We start from the raw sequence: 26,347 nt of genomic DNA on the forward strand, positions 1-26,347 counted from the left end.
GTATTTTCTTTTTCGTTTACTTGCCCATTGTAGACGCACAAGAGTACAGAGCACGCTTAAGCGGGCTTAATTCCTTTATCCCTACACTGATTGACCGTTGCTAACTCTTATGAGTAACTCGTGCTGCTGGAAAATCTAATCATATTTGCAGCCACTACAACTACTTCAGCTGGTAGCTAGAGGGGCTGCCCAGGAATGACTGGTGTGCCATGCACTTCTTTTCTTTTCTCAACTTTCTTTTCTATGAACACTATATTATGGTTTCGCTCTGCAAATCAGATAACTGCCGCGTTTACTATTGTTCTCGAAAGCTGCAAGTCCTAATGAAACTTTGCGATTAGCTCTTATACTGTGTTTGCCCACGTCCGTGAGTGTATGTGACCTTCGTGTTTCTTGCTCTCTTCGCGTGTGTTATATTTCTCACCCAGTGCCTAATGTAGCATTCCAGGCCGTCAGCGTATGAAGACACCTCTGGCATTCCATTAAAATCGGCATCTCTCTCTCTCTCTCTCTCTGCCACTATACTTTTCACAAGTGTGTTCTCCTCTCGCGCGTTTCCGCTGAAGATAACCCCTTTTAGTGACACGTCCTGGCGTTCACCTTCTTGAACTACGTGCAGGTTCCACTCCAAGGCGCACGAGAAGCGCTGGGCGGAGGTGGAGCGCCAGGTGCAGGCGCGTGGTACCTACGACCTCACCGAGACAGAGCTCGTGTTCGGAGCCAAGCTTGCCTGGAGGAACTCGGCCAGATGCATTGGCAGGATACAGTGGTCGAAGCTGCAAGTACGCTATCGAAGTCTGTGACTTTATGGTTGTTTTACAGCGAAACTGTTAAGGGCAGTGCTGCAATGGTCTTTTTTTTTTCGTCATCGGTGAAGAGCGTCTGTGAAGGGCGGCGTGCGATGGTGTGGTCGATATGAAATGTCAATCAAAGAGAACAGCCAGCAGCGCCGGCTGCGTTGTGAGTGCCGATTTACAGCGAGGCTGTATAAGGCTAGGGTTCCACGTGTTTTTGTTCTCCGTGAGCAAAAACTACCGTCATCAATGACTCATATCTCCGTAAGCATGCAAACACTGTAATCGCTCATATTCCCGTAAGGCAGAGGCTACAAGCACTCAGCAGTAGGAAGCGAACAGTGCTTAGATTCTTCGGAATCACGCGTACAACATACAGCATGTCGAAAACCGTCGTTATCAATGGCTCATACCCCCGTAAGCAAACAAAAACAGCAACGGATCATACCCCCGTAAGGCAGAGGCTACAAGCACTCAGGAAAGTGCAGCGAACAATGCGTATATTCTTTGTTTTGTTTTGAAAACATATATACACTTGACAGGAAAGGGAAGATGAGGAGCAGGCTGGCAACTGTCCACCGGAAGGGGCACAACGTTTGCCTACTCTTCAGAAAGGAGGGGACAGAAACATAGAAAATCACGCATGCAACGTAGAGAACAGCATACGTTTTAATAAAGAACGAGCTAAAAAGAAAAGAGCATCCGAAGCACATAATTGATGGTAAGGCGCTTGTGATAATGCAAAGCACGTAGTGCTCCCCACAAACGTTTCCCGGTAAAGATTGCTGCTGCGAAAGCTGCGACAGTAACGCCAGCTTTGGGCATGGGGTGGGACTCCCTAGCCTGTCGTATATAATATAACCAGCTTGTAGCAACCGACTTCAATGTCGGTGCAGCACCGCTATGGGCCGTGGTGTGCTGTCAAAATTACGATCACTACCATACCTACCAGCACTATAACATAGCACTACAACCACGACTGTAAAGTCATAAAGCATTGCATACCACCCTCAGCAGTAGTAGTGGTAGTTTCGAACAGCTTCGCTGGTCATCCATCTTCACAGAGTTAAATGGCTCATGTTTTTTTTTCTTTGAAACGTAGTTATCGTGAAAGGAAACACTGCTGTACACCCAACCGCAACGCGCAACTGCAAAGGAAAACCATTCGGGTTTCTCAGAAAGAAAGCTTCGCAGTTGAAAGAAAAAATCGTCCTGGCCTGGGAGATCGAACCCCATGCTGGCAACTTTCCGGGGGCAGTCGCTCTACCATCTGAGCTAACCAGGCAGCTAGCCGACCGCAGCGTGAGAGCGAATTAATCGACTACTCGAAACACATTGACCCTGAATAAAAGTTGTGCGGAATCCCGCAAAGGGAATCCCGCGGGCCCTCAAGGTACTCCAGCTAGCGTGCTTCCGCAAGACGGATTGGTTATGAAAGAAATGTTACCTTCCGTGCACCTCATTCGAATAGACAACTTGTCTGCGTGGTCTTGTCTTTTTTTTTTTCATTCTCTTTAGTCTTCCTTTTTCTTTCTGGTTTTTCACGTCTCGTTTTACCGGCTTCCCATTGGAGGTATGCTCGCACAGATGCCGCGGTGAACGCTGTCCGTGTGTTTTCGCAAAGCAGCTTGCGTGGGAGCTCCGAAGCTGCCACATGACCAGGACGTCCGTGAAGCGAACAGTCCCCTAAAAGTACTTCCAACGAGTGCGTGAGAGCTCGCTTATATACAGCTTCGCTATCCTTGACGTATCAGTTGCTCGGATTAGTGATACATCTGCGAAGGCTTTCGACCGCCAGCGGTGCTCTTGGGCTTTTTACACAGTCTAGTGAATAACTCAACGTTTAATCCTGTAATAAGTAAACCGAAAACTGAACACACAAATCAGCGGCTCCTCATCGGCTAGATCGCTGCTAATCGCATGACATAGTAAGTCTATATGCCACGCGCCGCGATGCATTGCACTCCTCCGCTTGGCAGCTTCGTGAATTTTAACTCCTGCATTTCACAGTGGTTGATGATGATTATTATGATGATTATTATTTATTAAATAAATTCAATTAAGTTTATTTATTTCTTATACAAGAAAGAGGAGCAAGAGCTAAAGGCTATGTCGCCTGATGGCAGAAGGCCTTATTGGCCTAATAAGGTTAAGGTGTTAAGCAAGTAGTTGATAAATTAGGAGATCTGTGAGGCCCTATTATAGCATTGTGAACCGGAGGGATGACTGCCCATTTGATGATAAACGCTCAGAGGAAGCCGTCTGTAACCAATTGCCGACGGTGCGCGTCACAAACACACATGCGAGCGCACTGCTACTGCGAGCTTGACAACTGTGCCGGCGAGTGTGCTTGAAAGTGTGCCCGCCGCGGTGGCTTAGCGGCCATGGTGTTGCTGTGCTTAGCACGAGGTCGCGGGATCGAATCCCGGCCGCCGCTGCCGCATTTCGATGGGGACGAAATGCAAAAACGCCCGTGTCCCGTGCATTGGGAGCGCGTGAAATATTCTCTGGTGGTCAAAATTTATAGGAGTTCCGCACTATGGCGTGCCCATAATCAAATCGTTGTTTTGGCGCGTAAAACCCAAGGATTCATTCAATTCGTGCTTGAAAGTGCTTAACCTGAACCTATAGAGGCACGCCAAGGAAGGCGTTACTTATCTCCAGTAGGGAATCAGGCTTGTGATAAACAAAAAATTATGCCAGATTAGCTTATTCGTTTGTTGTTTTGTTTTTTTCTGGCCACCCCAGGTATTCGACGCAAGGCACTGTTACACTGCGAGGGACATGTACGAAGCCATCTGCGCTCACCTCAAGTACAGCACGAACAAAGGAAACATCAGGTAGGACGCCGTTCGTTCGCATCGTCCTCTTGACTCGGTTACATTGTAATTGGGAACATTGGTTGCGCTTACTAGACAATCACATGAAAGAAGACAGGACAGACGCCTGTCCTGTCTTCTTTCATGTGATTGTCTAGTAAGCGCAACCAATGTTCCCAATTACAATGAACCAACTTGCCCAACAACGCATCCTGCTCAACTTCATCGGTTACATTGATTACACGCTAAGTGTCGCTCACTACTGAAGCTACACATGCGAAACTCTATACTTAGTTGAGTGTAGTATAAAGGTTATAAACAAGGATAAGGTACCTCAGAAAGGCTGGCCAACGTTTCGATAGGAGGACCTATCTTCGTCAAAAGCGGCCTCGTGATCCTCGGCATGTTAGCTTTAAAGGGTTAGTGCAATGACGTCACGTGCTGTTGTTGTCGGTGGCGGCTGGTTCCACAGTGTGTTATTCCATCTGTCAGCCCCTTTCTTGATTTTGGATATACTGAGTTGAGCCACACTTAGACTTTAATTAATTATTAACACTGGCTATCTAATTAGGTGGAACGAAAAAAAAATTATTTGAGTATCTCCAAGCGGCGGCAAACAACATTACCTTGGTTCTGTCCAGCTACGTGGCATCAGCATATTTTTAAACTCTGGCTAAAGTTAGCTGGGTTACGCTGTACTGGCACACCTCCGCCCGCAACGTTTGAAAGATGTACGTACCATCCTTCCATCCGTCCGTTCATCCATCCGTCCATCCATCCGACATACATACATACATACATACATACATACATACATACATACATACATACATACATACATACATACATACATACATACATACATACATACATACATACATACATACATACATACATACATACATACATACATACATACATACATACATACATGCATACATACATACATACGTATGTATGTATGTATGTATGTATGTATGTATGTATGTATGTATGTATGTATGTATGTATGTATGTATGTATGTATGTATGTATGCATACATTGAGAATGACGTCCTCGGAGCGCTGCCCCACTCCCAACGGCTGTTACATAAGTGTATTGTGTGACATCCTCAGGTCTGCCATCTCCATCTTCCCGCCGCGCACGGACGGCCACCATGACTACAAGGTGTGGAACGCGCAGCTGATCCAGTTCGCCGGACACAAGCAGCCCGATGGTAGCGTCATCGGTGATCCGGCCTCCGTAGAGCTCACAGAGGTCGGTACCGCTTGCATATTGGGATTCAGATCAAATGCTCCTCCGCGTAGTTTGTATCAAACTGTGTGCCCTCACCGTCATACGCTTATTTCTTTTTCTTTCTTTTTTTCACGATCTGCTTCGTTCAGACGCACTACATGTAAATCCAGTCCGAGGTTACCGCTTGTGAGTGGCTTCGTGTCGCCAATCCGTCATCTGTCTTCTGGTGCCTAAAATACCGCGAAGTGATCGAAACCGACTACTGCAAATTTTCGCGTTGCAAAATTAGCACATGACTATTGCAGTATGTTACGTTGACATTACCTAAGTCTCATCCTTGTTGTATTTCTATTTTTTTAAAAGCGAAGGTTTCCTTGCGAATCCTCCCAGACTTTTCGGGCCGAGGCTACTGACTGTTTGCTACTGTCATTTTGCCGAATAGCTACTAAATAATGTTGCACTAGAATGAGGTGCGCTTGGAAAGTTGCTATGCAGAGCGCCCTATTTTGTAGCAAAATTAGCGGACCGACGTGTCCTATACGTCTTGTCCCATGTCTCTCAACAGTACGTCAAAAAGCAGTGTAAAATTTGGAAGACGCTTAAGCTTCGCCTCTAGGAGGGGAACGCGATAGCATTCAAAGATCCCTGACTGCTTCTCACGCTTCCCGGCAACTGGAGCGTACGTAGTCGTAATGTTTGCCGGGAAATGCTGGCCGCGAACGCCATCCACGGAAGCGGGCTTTCTCGTAGAAACGCTGCCTCTTGCGTGGGCCGCGATGCGACGTAGGCGAGCGCCAACTGGTGGTTATACAAGGAAACAGGCGGCGCGCCGCTCCGTGGCCCCCGAGACACCCGAGCGCCGGCGCGCGCTAATGGCGGACGCCGCGGCTGGTTTGTGAATGGTAGAAATGCTGGAAAATGGGTTTGTTTGAGTTTTCGCGTAACAGAATTATGATTTCTTGAGTAGTCAAATCACAGTCCGAGAGCCATCACGTCTGTATAGGTGAGTGTAAGTCACGATTTACGATTTTTCTGCGCGCCTTAGCTTCAGAAATTAAATTAGTTCAGTGAATTACTTGCGTCACATGAATGGCCTGGGTATGTGTGGTTCGGTAATGTTTTTGCCGAAGCGGTGTCTGAGGCCGGAGGCTGAACGCCGATGCCGGATTTTCTGCGACACGGGCTCCTTAACGCGTTAAAAAAGAAAAACAGTGATTACCACGATAGGTGAGGTCGCGAATTTCAGCCGTTCTAAGTGGCGGAAGTGTAGCTAGCGTAAGCAATTACAAATATTTAGGCATCGATATAACGCCTGACCTTCGATGGAATGAGCGTGTATCGAAACCTGCGAAGAAGCCAACGAAGAAGCTCGGCAATTCAAGGTGATCTCGGCGACCCACCCCACGGGAAGTAAAGTCCATAGCTCACAAAACACTCATTCGTCCTATTAAGGAGTATGGATCAATTGTTAAGGAGCCATATACGCAGGAAAATGTTAAGAAACTAGCAGTTGTGCAACAGAAAGCATACAGATTTATACATAACTTATATATTCGGCATGCATCCATGGGCTTCTTGTAAATTAAGACTGGGAGATTCCTTGCGGACACGACGGCAACGAGATAGTCTAAAGTGCATGAATTCAGTGTTTCACGATAAAAAATAATACATATAGCCATATAATCGCATCAGCAAAAAACATAGAAATACCTTTTTCTGCCAGACTGAAGCATTCACGAATTATTTCTTTTTTCCTAATGAGGCTCCAAATTAAAATAGGCTTCGAGTCAGTACTGTGCAAAGCCCAACATCAGATTTCTTTACAGATGCCCTAAATGTGTACTTTAAAAACTACTTTGCCTCTGCGTTAAACTGCTGATGTGTTCACTGTTCAAATCACTCTTGCTTTCGGTTTCGGTTCTCTTTTCTTTTTATGCTGCTACTTCTGGAACGTCTGCATTTTTTGACACGAAAGCGTTTTATGCCGGGGTGCATCATCTACTTTCTGTAATGGATGTGACGTCAGTTGCGAATGCTTAAAATATGGTCTCTCTTGACAGGGATGGCGCCGCCATCTAGGAGCAGCGAAGTGAAGTTCTGCATCATGACACTAACGAGCGCCGACAGTGAGCGCTTCGGTATAGTCTCAGCGCAGCAGAAGCTCCACCGTGGTGTAGCCTGGTGTAGGCGGTGTAGGCCTTCTACTGAGGTGACGACGCAGTTTCCGCACATGGGTGTGTCTGTCGCGTCCGATCAGCCTGTGGCGCCTCGCTGCCTACGGGGTGCAGCTTCGACATGCATCAGCAGCGCTTACACGCCGACTACTGCTTGGCATGCGATCGCACTAACTACGAAAACTGCTGCGCTAAGCGGCGCAGAAAGGCAACGACGTCGACGGGCGAATCTCGCCTTGGTCCAGCGATAGACACGCCGGCGTGAAGCAGAAAGCCTTCTCAATGAATAAAGGGAAAATCAGACATCCACCCGTTCGTAGCAATTGCTACAAAGGACTCATTCGGACTCATTCTTCTCTCCACCTTGCGGGTTTCCACAGAACTTCTACGTCAAAGCCTTCTCAAAAACCGAATTAATGATTCTGAAAAATGAAATATGACGGGTGTCTGCCCGGGTGGTCCCTATTACCTCGTTTGTAAATTAAAAGTAACTTGGCTAGCTTTGAAACATCTCAGGAAGTACCGTCGAAAAATACATGATTAATTAGTAGGAAGTGGCGCTGTGGCCTCGCACCGCGCTAGTATTCTGTATTATGTTGCGACGAACACGTGTTGAGTGCGTGACAGCAGGATTCGAGTAGGCTTGCGGCATTCGCCGGTATCTCTTCCACCTCAACACAGCTTTCTACTATTCGAGGAGGGGCCCGCGTGCTAGTGCGTTTCCGGTACAAGGAAAAAAGAAAGCTTACACGTTAAACAGGAAGTTAGCTACAAATAACGACACGCCATTCTGTAGCGCATCTTTTATATACACCAGAACACCGTGAATTCAAAGGGCGCCGCCATTTTGATTAGCGGCGGTCGCGCCATCTATCCCAAGCGCCGCGAAGTAGCAGGCCTGGGCTGCCACGCCGGGAGATGCGACCCGGCGCGAAAGCGAAACTTGGGCTTTTTAGCTGGGCGGAAGGCGTGTTTCGCGTTTTTTCTAACCTGTCATTTTCGCTGTCTGGATTCAATCAAACTTCAAGACCTCATGCAAGTCCGCAATGGCCACACTGCGTGCTGTGCAGACTGCAGAAGCGAATACATCGGGTAGGTACGCTATTACGTTTGTACAAACCGCGCGCTATATGCTAGAATACGTGTGAGCTTTTTGGCACGTAACCTGTGAAGGAATTTACAGCACTGTGTTGGTGCCATATAATGAAAGCACACAGAACACTGTCTTCTGCACTTTCAGTTTGGTCTTGTTTGTCATGGTCTCTACTGGGTTGGCCGCGTTTGGCAACCAACTGGCGAGGTCGTTTGACTGCCTGGTTAGCAGACGCCTGCCCTTCATCACCTGCACATTGAAAACAAAATAGATGTTATAGTAAGAAGGGCTGTAGTTCTTTCCCATGCCATCACTGTTGCGAAGATATAAAGTCCTCTCAAAATGAAGAAAATACACCAGGCCAATTGCATCCTGCAACCACTTAAGAGTACAACATTCAGAACAAAAGCCTACAGCACTCGAACAAGCAGCATATGATGCTAAACCTGCACTCATTGGAAAATGAGGTACTACAGTAGTTATAATGTTCAACTACATGTGCATTCAGAGCCCGTATAACAGGGCGAGCATGACAGATGCAGGTGTTGTACAGTTGCACAAACCATGACAGGGTACGTAAAATTACCATCCCTACTTAAAGCTGCATCATCAGGACCCCTTTGGTACAAAACAACAACTGCACCTGCATTCCAAGAAATTAGCCCCACCAACTGCAGCTACCTGGTACCAGACCTGTTTCGCTTGTGCGAGGCCATCGGATTGTTGGCGCTCCCTTAGAAAAGAAAACAGTAAAAAAAAACTAGTGAGAACGATCAAAATTTTGTTACAAAATACAAGAATAATTAAGCACCTTATTTTCCTCGCCATATGAACGGAAATATTTTGCGCTTTGCCCCGCATAACAGCCCGCACGCAGTTTAAAGCTCAGGAGGCTCAAATGAATTCGTTACGAATGACACCTGCAACACCAGCTCGTAAAGGTAGGTGCGCTGCAAGAACACCTTCGGCGACGAGTAGTCGTCGTTTACGTTTTTGTGGACGTATGCTACGTGACGAGCAGACTTCGGTTTACTTTCATTAGCAATAACGCTCACCAGCAAGGCCTACAACTTGTCGTTCACGCTTAATGGTCATTCCGTGCACCAGCTGCAAGTATCGCTAACCGCAAACTCAACTGTTCCGCTTAACCGTCGGGAGCTCTGCCTGAATGAAAACACGAAAAGGCTTGCCTTTTTGTTATAGCCAAGGCGAAGCACCGGCGCGGGATTCTGCTCTGTAGGCTTGTTGCCCAGAAAGTGCTCGGAGCAAACCTGCGTGTTACACGTATTACGTTCGTAGGGCGCAAAGTTGAACGTGGCACCAAAATATACGCAGATCGAATACTCACTCGTGCATTTTCACTGGGTTGGTAGTTCTTCCTATTCACTGCAGCTATCCACCGGTGGCACAGCTTGGCATTCTTCGTTGCGGATGGAAATCGGCGCAGGCTGAAAACACCGCACCGGCACGATTCCCTACGTGTGTTGTGCTCTTCGCAAACAGCGCTAAGCGACCTGCTCCTTTTCCGCTGGTTGTTTTGGCATCCAAACACGACGCAATGATGCCCAGATGACTTCTTCTACTTTGGATCCGTGTGAACGGGCACATTTCCGCACTTTGGAGCCCTTGAGCTGGCGCTTGCCATGTCTACTGGTCGCCGGCGAACACACTTTGGCAGCCCAGTAGAAAACGGCGCCGGTCGACCGGGCAACCCGGGTGCGAGAGTATGCGTTCGGTTAGTATGGGTGCGAGACTAGCGTGTTCTGGTCTATAGCCTATGCGCAAACATGGTGAGCAGCTGCCCTCCCTCCCTCCCTCCCTCCCTCCCTCCCTCCCTCCCTCCCTCCCTCCCTCTTCCTTCCCCACCCTCAATCAACTCCCCAAGTTTCTTTTCTTCGTGCAGTCCCCTTTACAAATAAAACAATCTGCAAGATATCATTAGTAAGTCGATAGGATTCTGTTGAGCGTTTATAGCGAAATCTCGTACTTGGTTCTCGTAGAGGACAGCCGGGATAATGTTCCCAAGGTCATTGCTCCACGAAAGCGCGGTCGCATAAACTACAGTTGCTTCGCCAATAGAACGAGTACTTCACAAAGGACGCCTGCGCAACGCATATTTTGGCTGCGTAAACTAACCTTTCAAGTCCTCAACACAGCGGTCGGAGACCAGTCGGGAGCTCGCACCCTTTATACCATGTTCTCCGCTGCATTCTGGCTGTCATCGCCGCTTGAAATGGTGCATATCGCCACGTGCACGATGCTCATCGTTATGCAAAGTGGCTCTCTTTAACGGCTGAGCCGTTTGTTAGACCTTGGCAAATGCAGGCAGCGTCGTCCTCAAAGCTCCCGATTCTGTAAATAGCCGGGGGCCTTCGGCGCTGCCATGCGTTTCGATGCGTTCCGGCTAACGTTGGAATGCAAGCCTGGCTTTTTTGACTCCCCGAGCCGAACATTAGTTGCGTCGAGGGTTTGCATGAGAAGCCCCTGGCGACTTCTGAAAATACGTCATTAAAGGTTTATCGTCGCGGACTGTCCAATAGAATGAATGATTTCATTATCCTGAAGCCATAAACTTCTCTTTCCTCATCCAAAGAGGACATTAGAGTCCCGAATCCACAACGCTTGTCGGATGGGTGCAGTGAGGTCGTGCCGTGCTCTCTGCGTGTAGTAGTGGGCACGCATAGGTGGATGCGGCCGTGGTCATCGACAAGCGCATGCACATCTATTGCTTTACGTCGCAATCACTGCATTTGCTGCGCACACCATGAATGATTGTTTTAGGCTTGTAGCGCAGCTAGGAAGAGCAAAAAAGGAAGGAGGTAGGGGTAATAAAAGGAAACGGAAAACATTACCCCTACCTCCTTCCTTTTTTGCTCTTCCGAGCTGCGCTACAAGCCTAAAACAGTCATGACGTAGCAACTCGCCAAAACTGCCACGCTTTTGACCATGAATGATGCCTGGATTCTTGTCGCAGTAGTGAACGCCTCACGATCGGAGGCCTCAGAGCGCGACCAACTTAATGAGCGCGTCGCCTCCAGTGGGGGGTACCCGACCACAATACATTAACCATTATGCGACTGCACGTTCACTTCTGGTGCCAAGAAAAAGTTTGTGCGTCTCTATGTATGTGTATACCAAGTTGTGTGAGCCCAGCTACTGAAATGTTACCTTTTCTGTTCCTTGTAGAAAGATAATAGAAAAATGTTTTGCTACTTCTATCACTGCTTCTTATCCTGCGCAATGGTCTAATACGGCAGTAGTATTCACAGGGGGTCTTAAACATCCCATATCTTGGCTATGGCGGATGACGTAGTTGAAGGTTGCGGTTAATGTTTGCCGCCTTGCTTTCTACAATGAGTAGTAACAGGACTGATTAGTAACAGGACTAATAAGAAATGAACAACGAAGGTGGGTGCATAAAGATCTAGAACGCCTAATAACTATCCAAACCATGAGCCCGTACGTGTGAACGGGTTCATGATTTGGTTAGGTTAGGTTAGGTTAGGTTATGCACGCACGCATGGGCCTAATTATGAATGCGCTAAGCCTGTGATCGTACTTCTGTAGTGGGTAGCCGACGTTGAAACTATCATAGATAGATCACGTACAAAACGATCAAATATCACATAGATCACGTGCTCGCGACGCCTGCGGCAGAAAGAATGTTCCACCTCCGCCTCCTAGGTCCTTGAGTGGTGGCGCTGGCGAACACTTCCAAGGTTAGCTATAGTATAGTACAAAACATAAATATCCTTAAAGTGGATAGGAAAATGGCACCGCGGTAGCTCAATTGGTAAGAGCATCGCACGCGTAATGCGGGTTCGTATAATTCCCGCGGCCAGTTGTTTTTTCATCCACTTTCATTTCGATTAATGTATCATTTCTTTAATTTCATCAGTAGTACAAGTAATTTACCCCATTTTATCCTTGATGTCTTTGTTGGATTCTTGCGTGTGTGTGTGTGCGTGCGTGCGTGCGTGCGTGTGTGTGTGTGTGTGTGTGTGTGTGTGTGTGTGTGCGCGCGCGTGCGTTGCGTGCGTGCGTGCGTGCGTGCGTGCGTGCGTGCGTGCGTGCGTGCGTGCGTGCGTGCGTGCGTGCGTGCGTGCGTGCGTGTTCATCTGCTCAGGTATGGCCGCGAAAAGGCCTGGCTATACACATTAGACAAATTAAAGCAAGCGTCCACGCAGGCGCGCGTATCTTAATATTGAAGTTGTGAGATCTTTATAAAACCTCTGCCGGGCGGCTTCGCAATTCGTTGTGGCACACTGAAGCACTCATTCCACCTCCTGGCCACCTCTGATTCAACGCACAAAATTAGTGCATTTTAGATAAGGCAACACGTGCCTATGGTTATGCACAGGTAGTACTGTGCGCGGCGACGTTCGTATAAGGCAAACCCGCGACGCGACAGAGCCCTCATCAACCCTTGTTGGCTGTATATATGTATCTCTCTCATCGAAACAGGACATCGAGGATTTTCGGGTGATTATACAAAGGAGGTGAGTTGTGCATGGCCTTTTTGAACTGCAGATATGCAAGAAACTGGGCTGGAAACCCCAAGGAGGCCGCTTCGAGGCGTTGCCCCTGGTTCTTTCAGCCAATGGCGAGGACCCGGAGATATTCGAGATTCCCGAGGACCTCATCATGCGAGTCAAGATTACGCACCCACTGTGAGTGTTCCAGAGGCGTCATTAACGCGCCACTCTAGCTCTTCCTTGGTGTTCGAATATGTAAAAAAGAAAAAAAAATAGGAGACGTATGTAAGTGCGTGTTCCGCTGGCGATCACGAAGTAGCCGCCTGCCATCAAACAGCAAAAACAGTTCCTCTGCTTATTTTTGTTTGAACAAGAAAATCATTTATGCTAGTCTTACACAGCCATGCGTCATGTTATTTCTGTTCTGTCAGTAAGGTCACCGTAGTCGTTGCTATAGTTTTGCTTTAGCAAGTTCACTGTTACATGATTTTCACCACTTATTTTACGCAATACTTGAGTATCGAAAGAAGGGCATTATTATTATTATTATTATTATTATTATTATTATTATTATTATTATTATTATTATTATTATTATTATTATTATTATTATTATTATTATTATTATTATTATTATTATTATTATTTGAAAACGTATATACACATGGCAGGAAAGGAAAAGCGAGTAGCAGGCTGGCAACTGCCGTCGGAAGGGGCACAACGCCTACCTACTCTTCAGGAAGGTGACAGAAACACAGAAACGAACGATAGGAAAAAGCGAAGGAAAGACAAAAGAATGAGCAACACGGCAAATCTCGGAATTGAAGCACGCAGAACACACATAGCAGATCGCACACAGTATGGCCGGTCACTGCTGGTCACGCTACTAAACGATGTTAAGATATAATAGAGTCTGGGGTAATGTCATTTGAGAAATAGAAATAGGCTACAAACGTGAACCTGAGTTAGTTCCTGTTAGAAAAGTAACTAACAGCGCTGGACGTGGCCCAACGTCTCGGAACGCTAATGCGATAGCTTCCGACTATACGGCGTTACTGCCAGCTCTGACGAAACAATATAATCAGGCGGGCGCTTCAGGCATTTCGCGATAGTGTCCTTGTGTATGGTGTCCCTCCCACACGTACTCAGTGTTTACTCTCTCCCTTTCTTCCGCTGTCTATTCCCCTTTCCCCCACCCCCAGTGTAGGGAAGCAAACCGGATGCTGTTCTGGTTGACCTCCCTGCCTTTCCTACCCTTGTTTTCTCTCTCTCTCTCTCTCGCGGGCTTGAGAAGCAGTCGCGTACAACGATGCTAGAACATTTGCGTCAGCCGTTAAGCGTTTTGGTAATGGCTGAGAACGGTATATACCATTGCAAATGGGTAATATTCAACAAAATATCGCATTACTAAATGCAACGATAGATGGTGTCCAACATGGCTTCGATAACGCACTTTCGGCTCTGCAGTCACTTCCGGTGCGCGCAGTAAGCAAAAGTATGGTCTTCGAGATCATCAGCTTCTGCTACCCAGAGAGAGCCGTCACTGGGGGCGTAGATTTGCACGCCACCTATTCGCAAAACTTATGCATTTTCACAGAAAGGTATCGCCTTCAGGCCTTCAGCAAAAAAAAATTAACTGATGATTTTTAAATTTGGAAAACTCAACAGTAGTGAATTATGTACGAAAACGTGCAAGCAAAAAAAATGATAAAAAATTGGACAAATTCATGCAATACCCGTCATTCTCACATATATTGAGCCATCACAGCACCAGAGTTCCCTCTAATAAGTTTTGTAAGAAACATTGTGGTCTATTAGCCATACATGTAGCTATGTCTAAATAATATAGCATTATGTTGTTTACGCGGAGTTTTCACAGCAATGACAGCTGTCATGTTTTTGCATACCATTGGTATAGCGGTTTACCATTGGTAACATTGGTACCATTGGTTTACTATGGTATAGCGGTTGCTCCGATATCTTTTTTTTTTTGTGTGTGTGTGTTTTATTGTTTCACTCTCCTGCTCTCTCTCTCTTCTTGGCATCGACCTTAAAATAAGAAAGGTGACCGAGATAGCTTGCTAACACATTTAACGTGGGAAAAGAAATGTGTTTGAGCATACCCTGAGTAGGAAATAATCCGTAAGAAATTGTGGATAGGATGATTAGAGGGAGGAAATGCACGACAGCCACGCCAAACTACTTTGGCTAAACGCCGTGTCATGCTGAGCGTGCAACGCTGAAGACCCAACGCAAGCTGCACTGTCAAAAATATGTATCAATCCGCGCGTTCTTTGAAGTTGCTTCGATCTCCAACTCAGTTGCAACGGTTCAAAGTTTGATCCGATACCTTGGGCAGGTGAACTTGCTACCGTTGCGGACTTTTCTACTATTATCTCTTTTTTTCCTTGGAGGTCATCGCACGAGGAATATATTTTCTTTCTTTGCATCAACTGGCGTCGGTCGTCTTGTAAGCAAAGTGATAAAAAATAATAAATAGATAAAACTACGCGAAGCAGCAGGCGTCAGCTTAACATAGGTTTAAAGCATTACGCCTGACCTCCATGCAGCATTTCTCGTTACTGGAAATCGCATCACACGCACCGTAGCCTTCGGGGCCTTCGAGTTAGCGCTGCTGCGTTCGATGCCCGCTTGCAAAGAACGTCGGCGCAGCGCGATACGATGGGAAAAACCGCGTGTGGTTCCGCATTGGCTGCCGCTCCCGACGAAAAAAGTGTATAACCTTGGCGAAAACAAAGCTGTATTGACGATAAAAGAAACAAAACAAAAAAAGATTGGAACGGAGCGTCAGGTGATTGTACTAGCCTCGGCAAGCCAACTTCCTCTGACGCCGCCCCTCCCGCCCTTCAGGGCCTTGTCAGGATTGGGGGCTCAATCCCATCGCCGTGATCCGTTGTCAAGATTGGAGTCCGGCATGAATTCTAAGGTAGCTGGCCCATGCCGTCGTCCAACTTATCCACGCTGAGGACGTTGATGAAGGGAAGGACTGCTTCTCATCGAGAACGAGGAATATGGGTTTATTTACAGTATTTACATGCAGTTCATCAGTCTAGCATGACTGCGAGAGAAAGTACGTCAGTCTAACACGACTGCTTGAGAGAGTGTCTCAGTCCAACATGACTGCTTAAGAAAAGTGAGTCGAGCATCCGCACAACAGCAGTTTTTAAACACTCGGTTCTCCCGCGATACAAGGTGACGCGAACGTTCGTTTAGTCATCGTAAACTAGCCGCCTCTCCGCGGGACGGTTTACACCCGCACATTCAGACACACACGTGTTCACGGTCCGAAACCGACACCACACGAATTTCGTAGAACTCGGAGCCGTTCCGGGTAGCGTGCCCGGGTAGCACATTGTCTTGCGTCTTGGTCGGTGCGTAGGAAAGAGCCTTCATTGGCGTTCCCGCGGCAACTCCTATACCAGTAGCACATCATGTCCGCGTTGTCGTGTTGCGCACAAAGCTTGCTTCATCGAAATCCTTCAGTCACAACGCATCCTAGCTGAAGCGACGGAGTGTGGAGGATGCGCGTATTGTTACCGACACAAAGTCGACTTAGTCACGCCGTGGCTTGAGATTGGCTGCGGCATTCCAAGATGAGGTCGTCACCGCTGGCGTAAATGGCTGGCAAACTTGCACTGCAGCTGGCCGTTCTTAACAGCCTTGTGAGTGGTGCTTTCTTTTTTATTGACCCTTTTCGCGAAGCAGTTTGCTCTGTAGAGAAATGGAGATGGCGCTTGCGGCTGCGCGCTGCACACCGCGTCAGCGAAAAGGTGCGAATACGAAACCACTACCTCTACTAACCTGCTTCTGTGCGATCAGCTGTCGGAAATGCAACTCGGTTTTCACTAACGCATTGTGCTCCATTCATGCTGCAAAATGTGGAACGGTGGAGGGAAAGCATGTGCATATGAATGACATTTTAAGGAATGGGATGAATTTGACAAAGTTCCACGGACCGCTTCTACATAGGTACTGTGTTGCCGGCTTGGTAGCGCTAACCTCCAAGGAAAGGACTTGAACCTCGGAATGTCTGCACGTGTGATTACCACTCGTTATACAGTGACAAAGGGAGCAGCGCCACTTCTTGGCATATAGCAAGTTTCTCGAACATTATTTACTCACCTCCACTCCACTCCACACACAAACTTACGCCCCCTCTATCGCCAACGTATCGAGAATAAGTGAACGGGCGAAGCACGTTCGAATCAACGCGCCGAAGCATGCGTGACGGTGGCTACACCGACAGCACACGAATGTTCGAAGCTGAACGTCTCGTAACGGTCTACAGAGTAAGCGAGTGACTAGCGATAATACGTGTTTGCTACAAGCTATTACAAAGTACAGGCCGTCTACGTTACAAGTCTTGTGCCCAGCAAGAACAAATCTATCGCAACTGAGCACAGCTGCGAGCGATCAGTCAGAGATTAAACAATCAGATAGTGATCGCCAGGGGAACTTTACTGAGTCAGAAACGTGACAAGCCACTGCTTAAAAGTATTTACCAAATAAAGCACGAATAATTAAACGCACTGTTCTGATTCAAATCGTAAGCGGAAAGACAGGATAGGATAGCTTGGAATACATTTTTAGCCCCGCTTTTAGTATACAAGCACCGTATACTGCTATATATATATATATATATATATATATATATATATATATATATATATATATATATATATATCGTCACCTGACCTCGTAACTCACCGCAACTTGACCGTACTGTGCACTGCTTAGCATCTGATCGGTGTATTCAAATGAACCGCCGCGCGGGGGGGGGGGGGGGGGGAGCTGATTGGTGGGTGAGCTTCGAGCACACACTTCGTACGATGTTGTCCGAGTCCTCAGCTAGAAGCTGTTGCCGAGTTGAAAACGTGCTAGCCGGCGCGAAAGGCGACGCCAAAGATACGTCGACGCACTCAAAACACGCGTCATGTTGATCAGCCTTTAGCCATACCTTCGCAGGGCTTTAATCGGTCAGGTAACTGCTCAATAAAACTTCTTGCGGGGCTAGTTGGTTACTTATAGTTAGGAAAGGATAGCGCGCAAGAAAGAAAGGCTTATCCGTGTCTCTATTCTCTCGTGCTTGTCTGTTTTTTGTGCAATATCGTTTACCTAAGTTAGCTGCTTGCCGAGAATGTCGCGGTCAGCGTTCGGCAGTGGGCAAGAATGTCCCAGCGCTCCAATTACGTGTGCGCTCATGAGCGTTGCAGTGTTGAGAGTGCAATATAGAAAGTTCGCTGTAAGCAAGCTGACGAGCGTGACGTCACGATTATATGCTAGAATAGCAGCTTGGGCTTGTTGGTTTTCCATCCTGCTAGTAACAGCGCAAAATGTAGACAAGGGACGAGACAAGAAGACACCACAAGCGCTGACAAGCGCTGACTGAAGTCAGCACTTGTGGTGTCTTCTTGTCTCGTCCCTTGTCTACATTTTGCGCTGTTACTAGCACGATTATATGACGGCGCCCCCGCCAAACTTAGTTGACCAAAACACAAGAGAGAAGATGGTTGAGAAGTGTGAGGAACGTCCACTCAGTGTTGAGGTTACTGATGTTAGTCAATCGATGGTGTTTGCCCTGCTTTCGTGGTGTTACCAGCTGAATGAGAAGCTGAAAACTCAATCGCAGAGTCAACACAGCAGCCCTGACAACCTCGGCGCATTATGAGACATCTACGCTTGTATACAGCGTCTTCACAGTGGCCTACACGTATCCCGTTCAAGTTAATGCAGTTCTTTCTCGCTCCTCAGGGTTCTGTTCTCCGTAAAAAAAAATGGCTGTGGCTTAGGTAAGGTTAAGCCCAGGATGCGAAGCATACTAGCCTTTATTTTAGTTGTTGAACCACTGTTTAGCCTGGCGAACTGCTGTTGCTTGGCTATATTTGGTTCGGCTAGACGAAGAAACAACTCATGCGTTATTCTGCTTCGCCTTGGACGCCCCGCATTGGACGCGGTGAGCGTCGAGCAACGCAGCGTTCGGCGCGGCAACGAAATGTGCGCCTGAGCAAGCGACGCACGCCTGAGCCTTAGAAACAGCTCGTTTCTAAGGCAACACCGCATTCACTAGGGGCGCTTTTGTACCGCTTTGAAGCATCGTACTCGTGGCTCAGTGGTAGCGTCTCCGTCTCACACTCCGGAAACCCTGGTTCGATTCCCACCCAGCCCATCTTGCAAGAGTTGAGCCAAAGCCACTTCTCCTCTGTCGTGACGTCACGGTGTCACGTGGTATTCAAGGCGACACCGCCGCGCCTGAGGAGCTGGGTTGAGCTCTCGTAATATGCTTCGCATAAAAAAAAAATACGTTTTTCACATCATTAGTGGGTTAACTTCCACTCTGCTTGCTTTCCTTCTTGATTGTCCCTTTAACGCGAGCCGCTTCCTGCCGGTGCAGCTACAAGGCAATTGACGAGATGCAGCTCGAGTGGTACGCCGTGCCCGCCGTCGCTAGCATGATGCTCGACGTGGGCGGCGTAGAGTTCACCGCCTGCCCCTTCAACGGCTGGTACATGGTCACCGAGATAGCCGTCAGGGACTTCTGCGACGCGCATCGCTACAACCTGGCCGAGGTAAGTGCTCTCCACGTTGCTCCGCTACAGCGTCAAATGCGTGTCCGACAAACTCTCGTTCAGAGGTCAACAAGGACTCGATGTGATCAACTGCCGGCGAACAAAGGAAGCTTCAGCATGGAGCCGATGCTTAGGCAAATGGACTTGTCTGTGTCAGGGCAGCAACCCTACGCTTGCCAGTTGTCGCGTTTACGAAGGCAAGCCGACAACTGACAAGACGCGAGCCTATACAGGCTTCCTTGTTCGCCCACTGTAGACCCAGCAGCTTTTTTCAAAGCCGTAGCCCTTGTGTGTTGCCCTCCTCTAGTCGTTTTAGCGACTGCTGGTGTTCGCCGCAGGAATATGAAAGTCCTTTGCGGTATGCTTATGTAGGAATCTATATTAAAGAAAACGCAGTACCCTGCGTAAATGAGAAATATCTACCCACAGACTGGCAGTCAAAAATCGCCATTCAAAAAGTCACCGCCCAAGCACTTCGTGCAGATGATCAAGATTACACGATATGCTCGTGACGTCCTTGCCCGGGTCTATCACACTCGTCTGCTCGTTTACGCAAGGTTGTCCACATCATAAGATCCCGCGGTCTGCAAACTTTTGACGCCGACTGTACTGCAGGAAATTGCCTAATGGCAACTCGCGGGCCCGTGGCAAATAACCGCGTTCTTAATACCAATGACGACGGGCTGTGCTCAAAATAAAAAAAAGCGGGGAAATAATAATAATAATAATAATAATAATAATAATAATAATAATAATAATAATAATAATTATTATTATTATTATTATTATTATTATTATTATTATTATTATTATTATTATTATTATTATTATTATTATTATTATTGTGGTTGTTGTTGTTGTTGTTGTTGTTGTTGTTGTTGTTGTTGTTGTTGTTGTTGGTGGTGGTGGTGGTGGTGGTGGTGGTGGTGGTGGTGGTGGTGGTGGTGGTGGTGGTGGTGGTGGTGGTGTAGAAAAGAAGGTTTTCGTTTAAGATAGGGACGTCGCCAGCATACGCAACAACTGCATCGCCTCTCTTCCTCTGCTTTCAAATTCGGCCACGTGGCGTCCTTATTGGCAGTGTGCAATGGTGCAAGGCTCGCGCTCGCACTGTGCCTTCTATATAACTCACTACAGTAACCTGCAGGCAGATTGTTCCAACGTCGACAGTAATGTGGCATAAGCATCTGGCCGGATGCCGAGAGCGCTGTAATGGGCAGGCGACTATTACGGGCCTTGGTCTTGTACTTCAGCGCTACGTATTTCCTTATCTTTAATTACGCGATCCAGTCTTTTTTCAGCTTGGTTCTGTAGGCACAAGCTGGGCTGCTGCAGCCCCTTGACGATCGTTAAATAGTTTTCATACCACTTCGCCGGGTATATATACGTACCTGGCGCAGTCAATATTTATTCCAAAATATTATTCGCTGGAAACGAGGCTAATACGCCGCCAGCCGGAAACAAGGGAGGACAAGCATTCGTGGGACCAGGTGCACCGAGAACGGGGGCAATTATGAGCGAGCGAAAGCACGCTGTCTCGAAATTTTCCGAGGCAAACTGGAAACTAGGGAAACATCTGTCACAAGAACGCTTGATATCCCTAAATTTCGCTATAGACTGCCACTTGCACGCACCGTGCTTTGACTTGCTTCGCTTTTCGAGCCTCCTCGCCAGAAGCATTCCGCATGCTGGCTTCATGGGAAGGCTTAACTTTTTCCTCGAATCAGAGCGGTTCAAGTACCTCTACTCCCGGAAATTTCATTACAGTACAAGACAGCACTTCAGAGCCCTTTAGACTTAAGTGCACAAATTTGTAGACGAAGACCGATGCGAGCAATCGTGCGGGGATGTTGTTCGCCTGGAAAATAACCCGGTTTGCGAACTTCGTATCAGCCTGTACTGCTTTGTTTCGAAACCATCTAAAGGCTGTCAAAAATAATGGTGAACGCTCAAGCTTTTTTTTTTTTCCTCGTAATGTACACGGCGTCTCCCGTTGCATTGCTGCACGTAATCACCTCGCTTCTCAACGACGACAGCTCAGTGCGCGAAAACAAAAACTAAGAACCGCGTTGAATTCGCAAACGTCGATGTTCTTTCGTTCACTGTTCTCTTCTTTTTTTTTATCCCCCTCTCTCACCCTGCCCAGGAAGTCGCGACTCGAATAGGCATCGACACCAAAAGCAATTCGAGCCTCTGGCGGGACCGGGCTGCCGTCGAGCTCAGCTTGGCTGTCATGCACAGCTTCCAGGCAAGTGGCACCTCTGCAACGGTAACACGGCTACGAAGCTTATTTCCATGCAAGACTGCCTGCCTCTCTCTCTCTCTCTCTCTATTTCTTTCTTTTCCATCCCCACAAACGTCTACCCACGCGCAACCTGGGGCAAACTCTGTTTCGTAGATTTACATATAAGGCCCAAACTTCGCTACAGCATTGTAGGCTCCACGTGTTTCTTTTTTTTTCTTTGCTTCTACCACTGTTGTACCCATTTCCACTTCTCTCCCAACCCCCTCCCCCCGTGATTCATTGTTGATGTTGCCATTGTCGTTGACGTCGCCGTCGACGCTACTGTATTGCTTCTGATGCTGCTTGCGCGAAAGTTTTCGCTCAGAAATAGTCGTCACGAATGGGAGTGACATTTCCTGCAAACCATGCCTCGCATATGCTTCCCATCAAGCAGGGTCCCGCGATGTTGTGAAAAAAAAAACATTTTGCACCCTGGGCACGCGGAAGTGCCGAGGCAGAAAACAACAGCAAAACAAATCAAACCAGGTCGACGTAAGCGAAGGAAACCCGTGAACGCATCATTATGCAAAATCTGGAGAGCGTGGAAATATTTGGGAAACAAACTTCAGCAGCACGTTTTCGCGTGTAGGAGGAGTCATGAGAACTGCGACAACGGCAACGCCATTTCAAGACTCGATCGCAGCGTCTCCTCTTCTGCGCTATCTAATTATCAACTTCCATACTCTACTCGCCATCCGGAAAAAAAAAAGTCTGACGTCAGTTGCGCAGAAGGTCGAGTGCAGAGCACGCAGGTGCTGGTTTCCAGAGGAACTGTTGCAGACATAATCAGCCGCTATCAAGCCGGCGAAAGCTTTGCTGGCAAACTGAACATGAACTTGGGGTCAGAGCTGTCTCGAGAAGGCCGATCTCCAAGCGCACTGTGCCACGAGTCGACGCTGAACAAAGTTTCTCGACAGTATACGACAAGCAACAGATATTTCGCCAGACGGTGCCCCGTCCCTTGGGAAACAAGGTTTTGTTAATGGTGAGACGAGGGGAGCAATGTGTTAGCATGCGGTGCCTTCCAGCTCTTTGGAGAAACTATCACGTCATCAGTTTTGTCGCATTATGCATGCAGTTCCTTATAAACAGGGTTCAGTATTACAGGACACGCAGATTATTTCGCGAGATTAACTGCTTCCATGCCGGGGGTTGGAAACATAGTTTACTAACCGTGCATGAATGTGCCCTCGGCGTAGAGGTTACACAATTCAGCGCTTGCCAAAACTGTTGCAATCATGTGGCTGCGTGGGCGCAGCAGTTATCGTTAGTATGGGAGGCAGAGCTACCGGATACCGGAGCGAAGATTTGTTGATAGATACCGCTAGGTCGCCTTCTATTTTGTTATTGTTTTTTTCGTCCCGCTTCCTCGCGAATCGACCAGCATCCCCACACTGTCTTTTTCGTAACGTTATACTTATTATTGGTAAAGTTATTACACTCATTCGAATTTTAAAAATTATGGGGTTTTACGTGCCAAAACCACTTTCTGATTATGAGGCACGCCGTAGTGGAGGACTCCGGAAATTTCGACCACCTGGGGTTCTTTAACGTGCACCTAAATCTAAGTACCCGGGTGTTTTCGCATATCGCCCCCATCGAAATGCGGCCGCCGTGGCCGGGATTCAATCCCGCGACCTCGTGCGCAGCAGCCTAACACCATAGCCACTGAGCAACCACGGCGGGTCTATTCGAATTCAACGCGGTACTATCGATCGACGTACAAGGTGACTGTGTTATGGTTGAAGTAACCCTTACGCAAGCTGACCCAGCCGCTAAAATCCTTTGGAGTTCAAGTGCAGGGGTAGCTATACATGCAACAAACGGCGTTCAGGCCGGGTTGTTTTGGGTGAACGAAAAAATTCAATTATTGTTTCGCACCTACGCGTGCTATGAAAATGAGGCAGCACGAAACACCTTTAGAATTAACTGCAGAAGCGTACGCATACGGATATATTGCGCTCTTTCTGCTAAAGCTTTAGGCTGTGTGAAGGTTAACAGGGACTTCTCGTACGACTGTCAGAAGTCAGGCCAGGACGTAGACCAGCTTGGTACTGAACTTTGTTTCTTACCTTCAAGATATAAACTTCCACAACTCGTCTGAATAGCATGCTGGCAGCGCTAAATGGTCACTGGCACTCAACCTTACGGGGACTTCGAGTACAGACTGCCATATATAGTGTCACTCGGTTATAAAACCGCCCATCCGTCCGAGATAGAAAGCAGAGCGCACCGCTAGGTGCGCTATCCAGTGCTCTGACCTCGTTCCGGTTCCCGCAAACCAAGTGTGTAGGTACATAATCAGACCGCAAATTCATTTGATTTGCTATATCAGTCGATACGAAGCTAGTGCTACAGTAATGTGGGACTATGAGTACGTATGGTCCCGTTCCAGCATACTGTGCCGGCATCTCCAAAATCGCCTTTCTCACGCGTCAAGGCTTCAACGCAATGGCGCCGGTAATGTTCAGGTCATCCGCATAGTGTCCAGTCAGAGCCAAGCGAAATGATGAGTCATCGTGAGAACTGCGCTCACGTCACGACTCCTTCTCCCGACGCTTCGCCTTGCTCTCGACAGGACTTCTATCGAATTCGTGGCTTGATCGTTACCCTCTTACCGCCAAAGGCACGCTGAAACTCGGCACTTGCGCGCGTGCAGAAAGCGAACGTGACCATCGTGGACCACCACTCGGCGTCGGATCAGTTCATGAAGCACATGGAGAATGAAAACCGGCTGCGTGGAGGCTGCCCCGGAGACTGGGTGTGGATCGTGCCACCGCTCAGTGGAAGCCTGACGCCCGTGTTTCACCAGGAGATGCTTTACTACCACCTCAAGCCGAACTACGAGTACCAGGTAAAGGATTTTCTTTCTTGCTGTCTATTTACTTATTTATTTATTTATTTCTTCAAGACGAGGTTTCCGCTGGCGAATTCAGGTCGAACTGGAGTTCGTGGGATCTGCGTAGATATCTGACCGGTTTCGTCTCGCAAATAAGATGATTTGAGGCCCTCCAGTGGACGTATATAGACAACCAACCTCTGTCGGAAGACAGAATTTTGCAATACCGACGCCACTTGACATCGCATCAGAAGGCCGTGCAAGTGCCCTTGCGCATCTTGAGATCACCCGGCCTGTGTGAACGCCTGTGATAGGAATGCCTTTCATGTTCCCTGTTCCTGATCCTGCTTTTTTTTTCTCTCTCGCTTTGCCCTCTTTCCAACCTCTATATCCCCCACCACAGTGCAGAGCAGCAGACCGGAAACTCTTCTCTGGTTAACCTTCCTGCCTTTCCCTCCCTCCCTCCCTCTCTCACACACACACACACGCACACACACGCGCGCGCGCGCGCGCGCGCGCGCACTAGGGCGTCGAATCCAAGCTTTTAACTAAAGATACGCACCAAGTTAGTGTAGAGCTGTATGCGGAGTAGTAGTAACGCGTAATTAGCGAGAAAAAGACAAAGGAAAACCACAAGCTCAAACTGTGCGCGCCTAGAACCGGAACCGGCATTGTGGATTTACTCAACGAAAAATGTGGTCCAGTCTTGGAGATATTGTAGCCTAAAATTGTGAGCCGATCCCGAAGTTACAATACAATCTGAGAAAGAAAAGAAGTGAGAAAAATTAAAGTATAAGTAAAGGGCTCTATGTATGATTAAGATGGCATTAAAGCAGGGTAAGGCGGCGTAGGTGAAGTTAAGGCGACTCAGCAGCCGTTGTCATCGACGAAAGAACCACAAAGTCTTCTGAAGGAGCATCTATTCTTTACCGAATAACAAACACACAAGCACACACACACACACACACACACACACACACAAACACACACGCACACACGCACACACACGCACACACACACACGCACACACGCACACACGCACACATACACAAAAGCATGAAACAAGAAATCCACATGGTGCACTATATCGCCCCAGGAGACCTCGTCTTTCTTTGATGTCAGCCGCTGCTGACTCACCTCATTTTTTTTTCTTTTTCATCTGCAGTTCAACACGGAATCTCGCAATCGACGTTCCTTCGCTCCACCTCAAATACTAAGCACTTAAAAGCGTTTAGAATGTCATTAAATACAAGCTTAGAGATTACGAAAGCCGCCTTGAATAATTAACATTAATTAGCATTGTACTTACTTTGCTCGTGTGCCGTCATTGGTTTCATACTGTGTACTTCGCCGTATAGCACAGGTATAGAAGTAGTCCAAAAATGGCGGTACGCTATCACAAGTGCTGTTGCGTTCACTAAACCAGCTTTGTCTTCGAACATCCGACAGATAAAGGAAGGCTGCGTTCTTTTTTTCTACGGAAGACAACCTGAGGCTCATTGCTTTGAACGTACACAAGCATCCTTGTTTTCTATGTTGTCGCTGATGGCTTCAAAAACATTCTCGCTAACTTTAAGAAGAAACTTTGCGTGTAGCCTCATGTATCAGCTCAGGGCAGGCGGAAATGTTTCCGTGCCAACTATTTAACCCTTCCTGCTTATTATTCTCATCTTCTTTTTTTTTTTTTGGTTCCGCACCCAATCTAAGAGTCACAAGAAGCGCTAACTAAGAGGGTTCTCGTGTGTATGCATTATTTCTTTGCCGGCTGTGCCTTCCTTCTACACCAGCAACGCAACTTCTTCGAAGCTGGACTCCCGCGCATGCGGGCCTTGCCGGAAACGAGGCGGCTCATGCCAGTGCCCGAGGATTTACTGTCCGGGCTCAGGCATCAGATGTGTCGGACCTCGCCACGGAGGAGGCGTCGTTTACAGCGCGGGATCGACTTATTACTTATCACGACATCTGTGCACACTACCGATTAGACCGCTTAACCTTTCCGCCACTCATGGGCAAATCCCCGCGTAGGTGTGAAATTCTGTGGCGACAGC

General features: G+C 47.7%; 1 protein-coding gene across 1 annotated transcript in view; it reads left to right on the top strand.

The window, feature by feature from the left end:
- The window catches only part of Nos (Nitric oxide synthase), a 446,097-nt gene that overhangs the window by 343,654 nt on the left and 76,096 nt on the right, over window positions 1–26,347 (top strand). The window contains exons 4-10 of the mRNA XM_065451990.1: window positions 620–782; window positions 3,543–3,634; window positions 4,730–4,871; window positions 12,648–12,787; window positions 19,005–19,179; window positions 21,323–21,428; window positions 24,124–24,314. Coding sequence (XP_065308062.1) covers window positions 620–782; window positions 3,543–3,634; window positions 4,730–4,871; window positions 12,648–12,787; window positions 19,005–19,179; window positions 21,323–21,428; window positions 24,124–24,314 — 1,009 coding nt within the window. The remainder of the gene's footprint in view (window positions 1–619; window positions 783–3,542; window positions 3,635–4,729; window positions 4,872–12,647; window positions 12,788–19,004; window positions 19,180–21,322; window positions 21,429–24,123; window positions 24,315–26,347) is intronic.

The sequence above is a fragment of the Dermacentor albipictus genome, chromosome 2 (genome assembly GCF_038994185.2).
Source record: "Dermacentor albipictus isolate Rhodes 1998 colony chromosome 2, USDA_Dalb.pri_finalv2, whole genome shotgun sequence".
NCBI lineage: Eukaryota > Metazoa > Arthropoda > Arachnida > Ixodida > Ixodidae > Dermacentor > Dermacentor albipictus.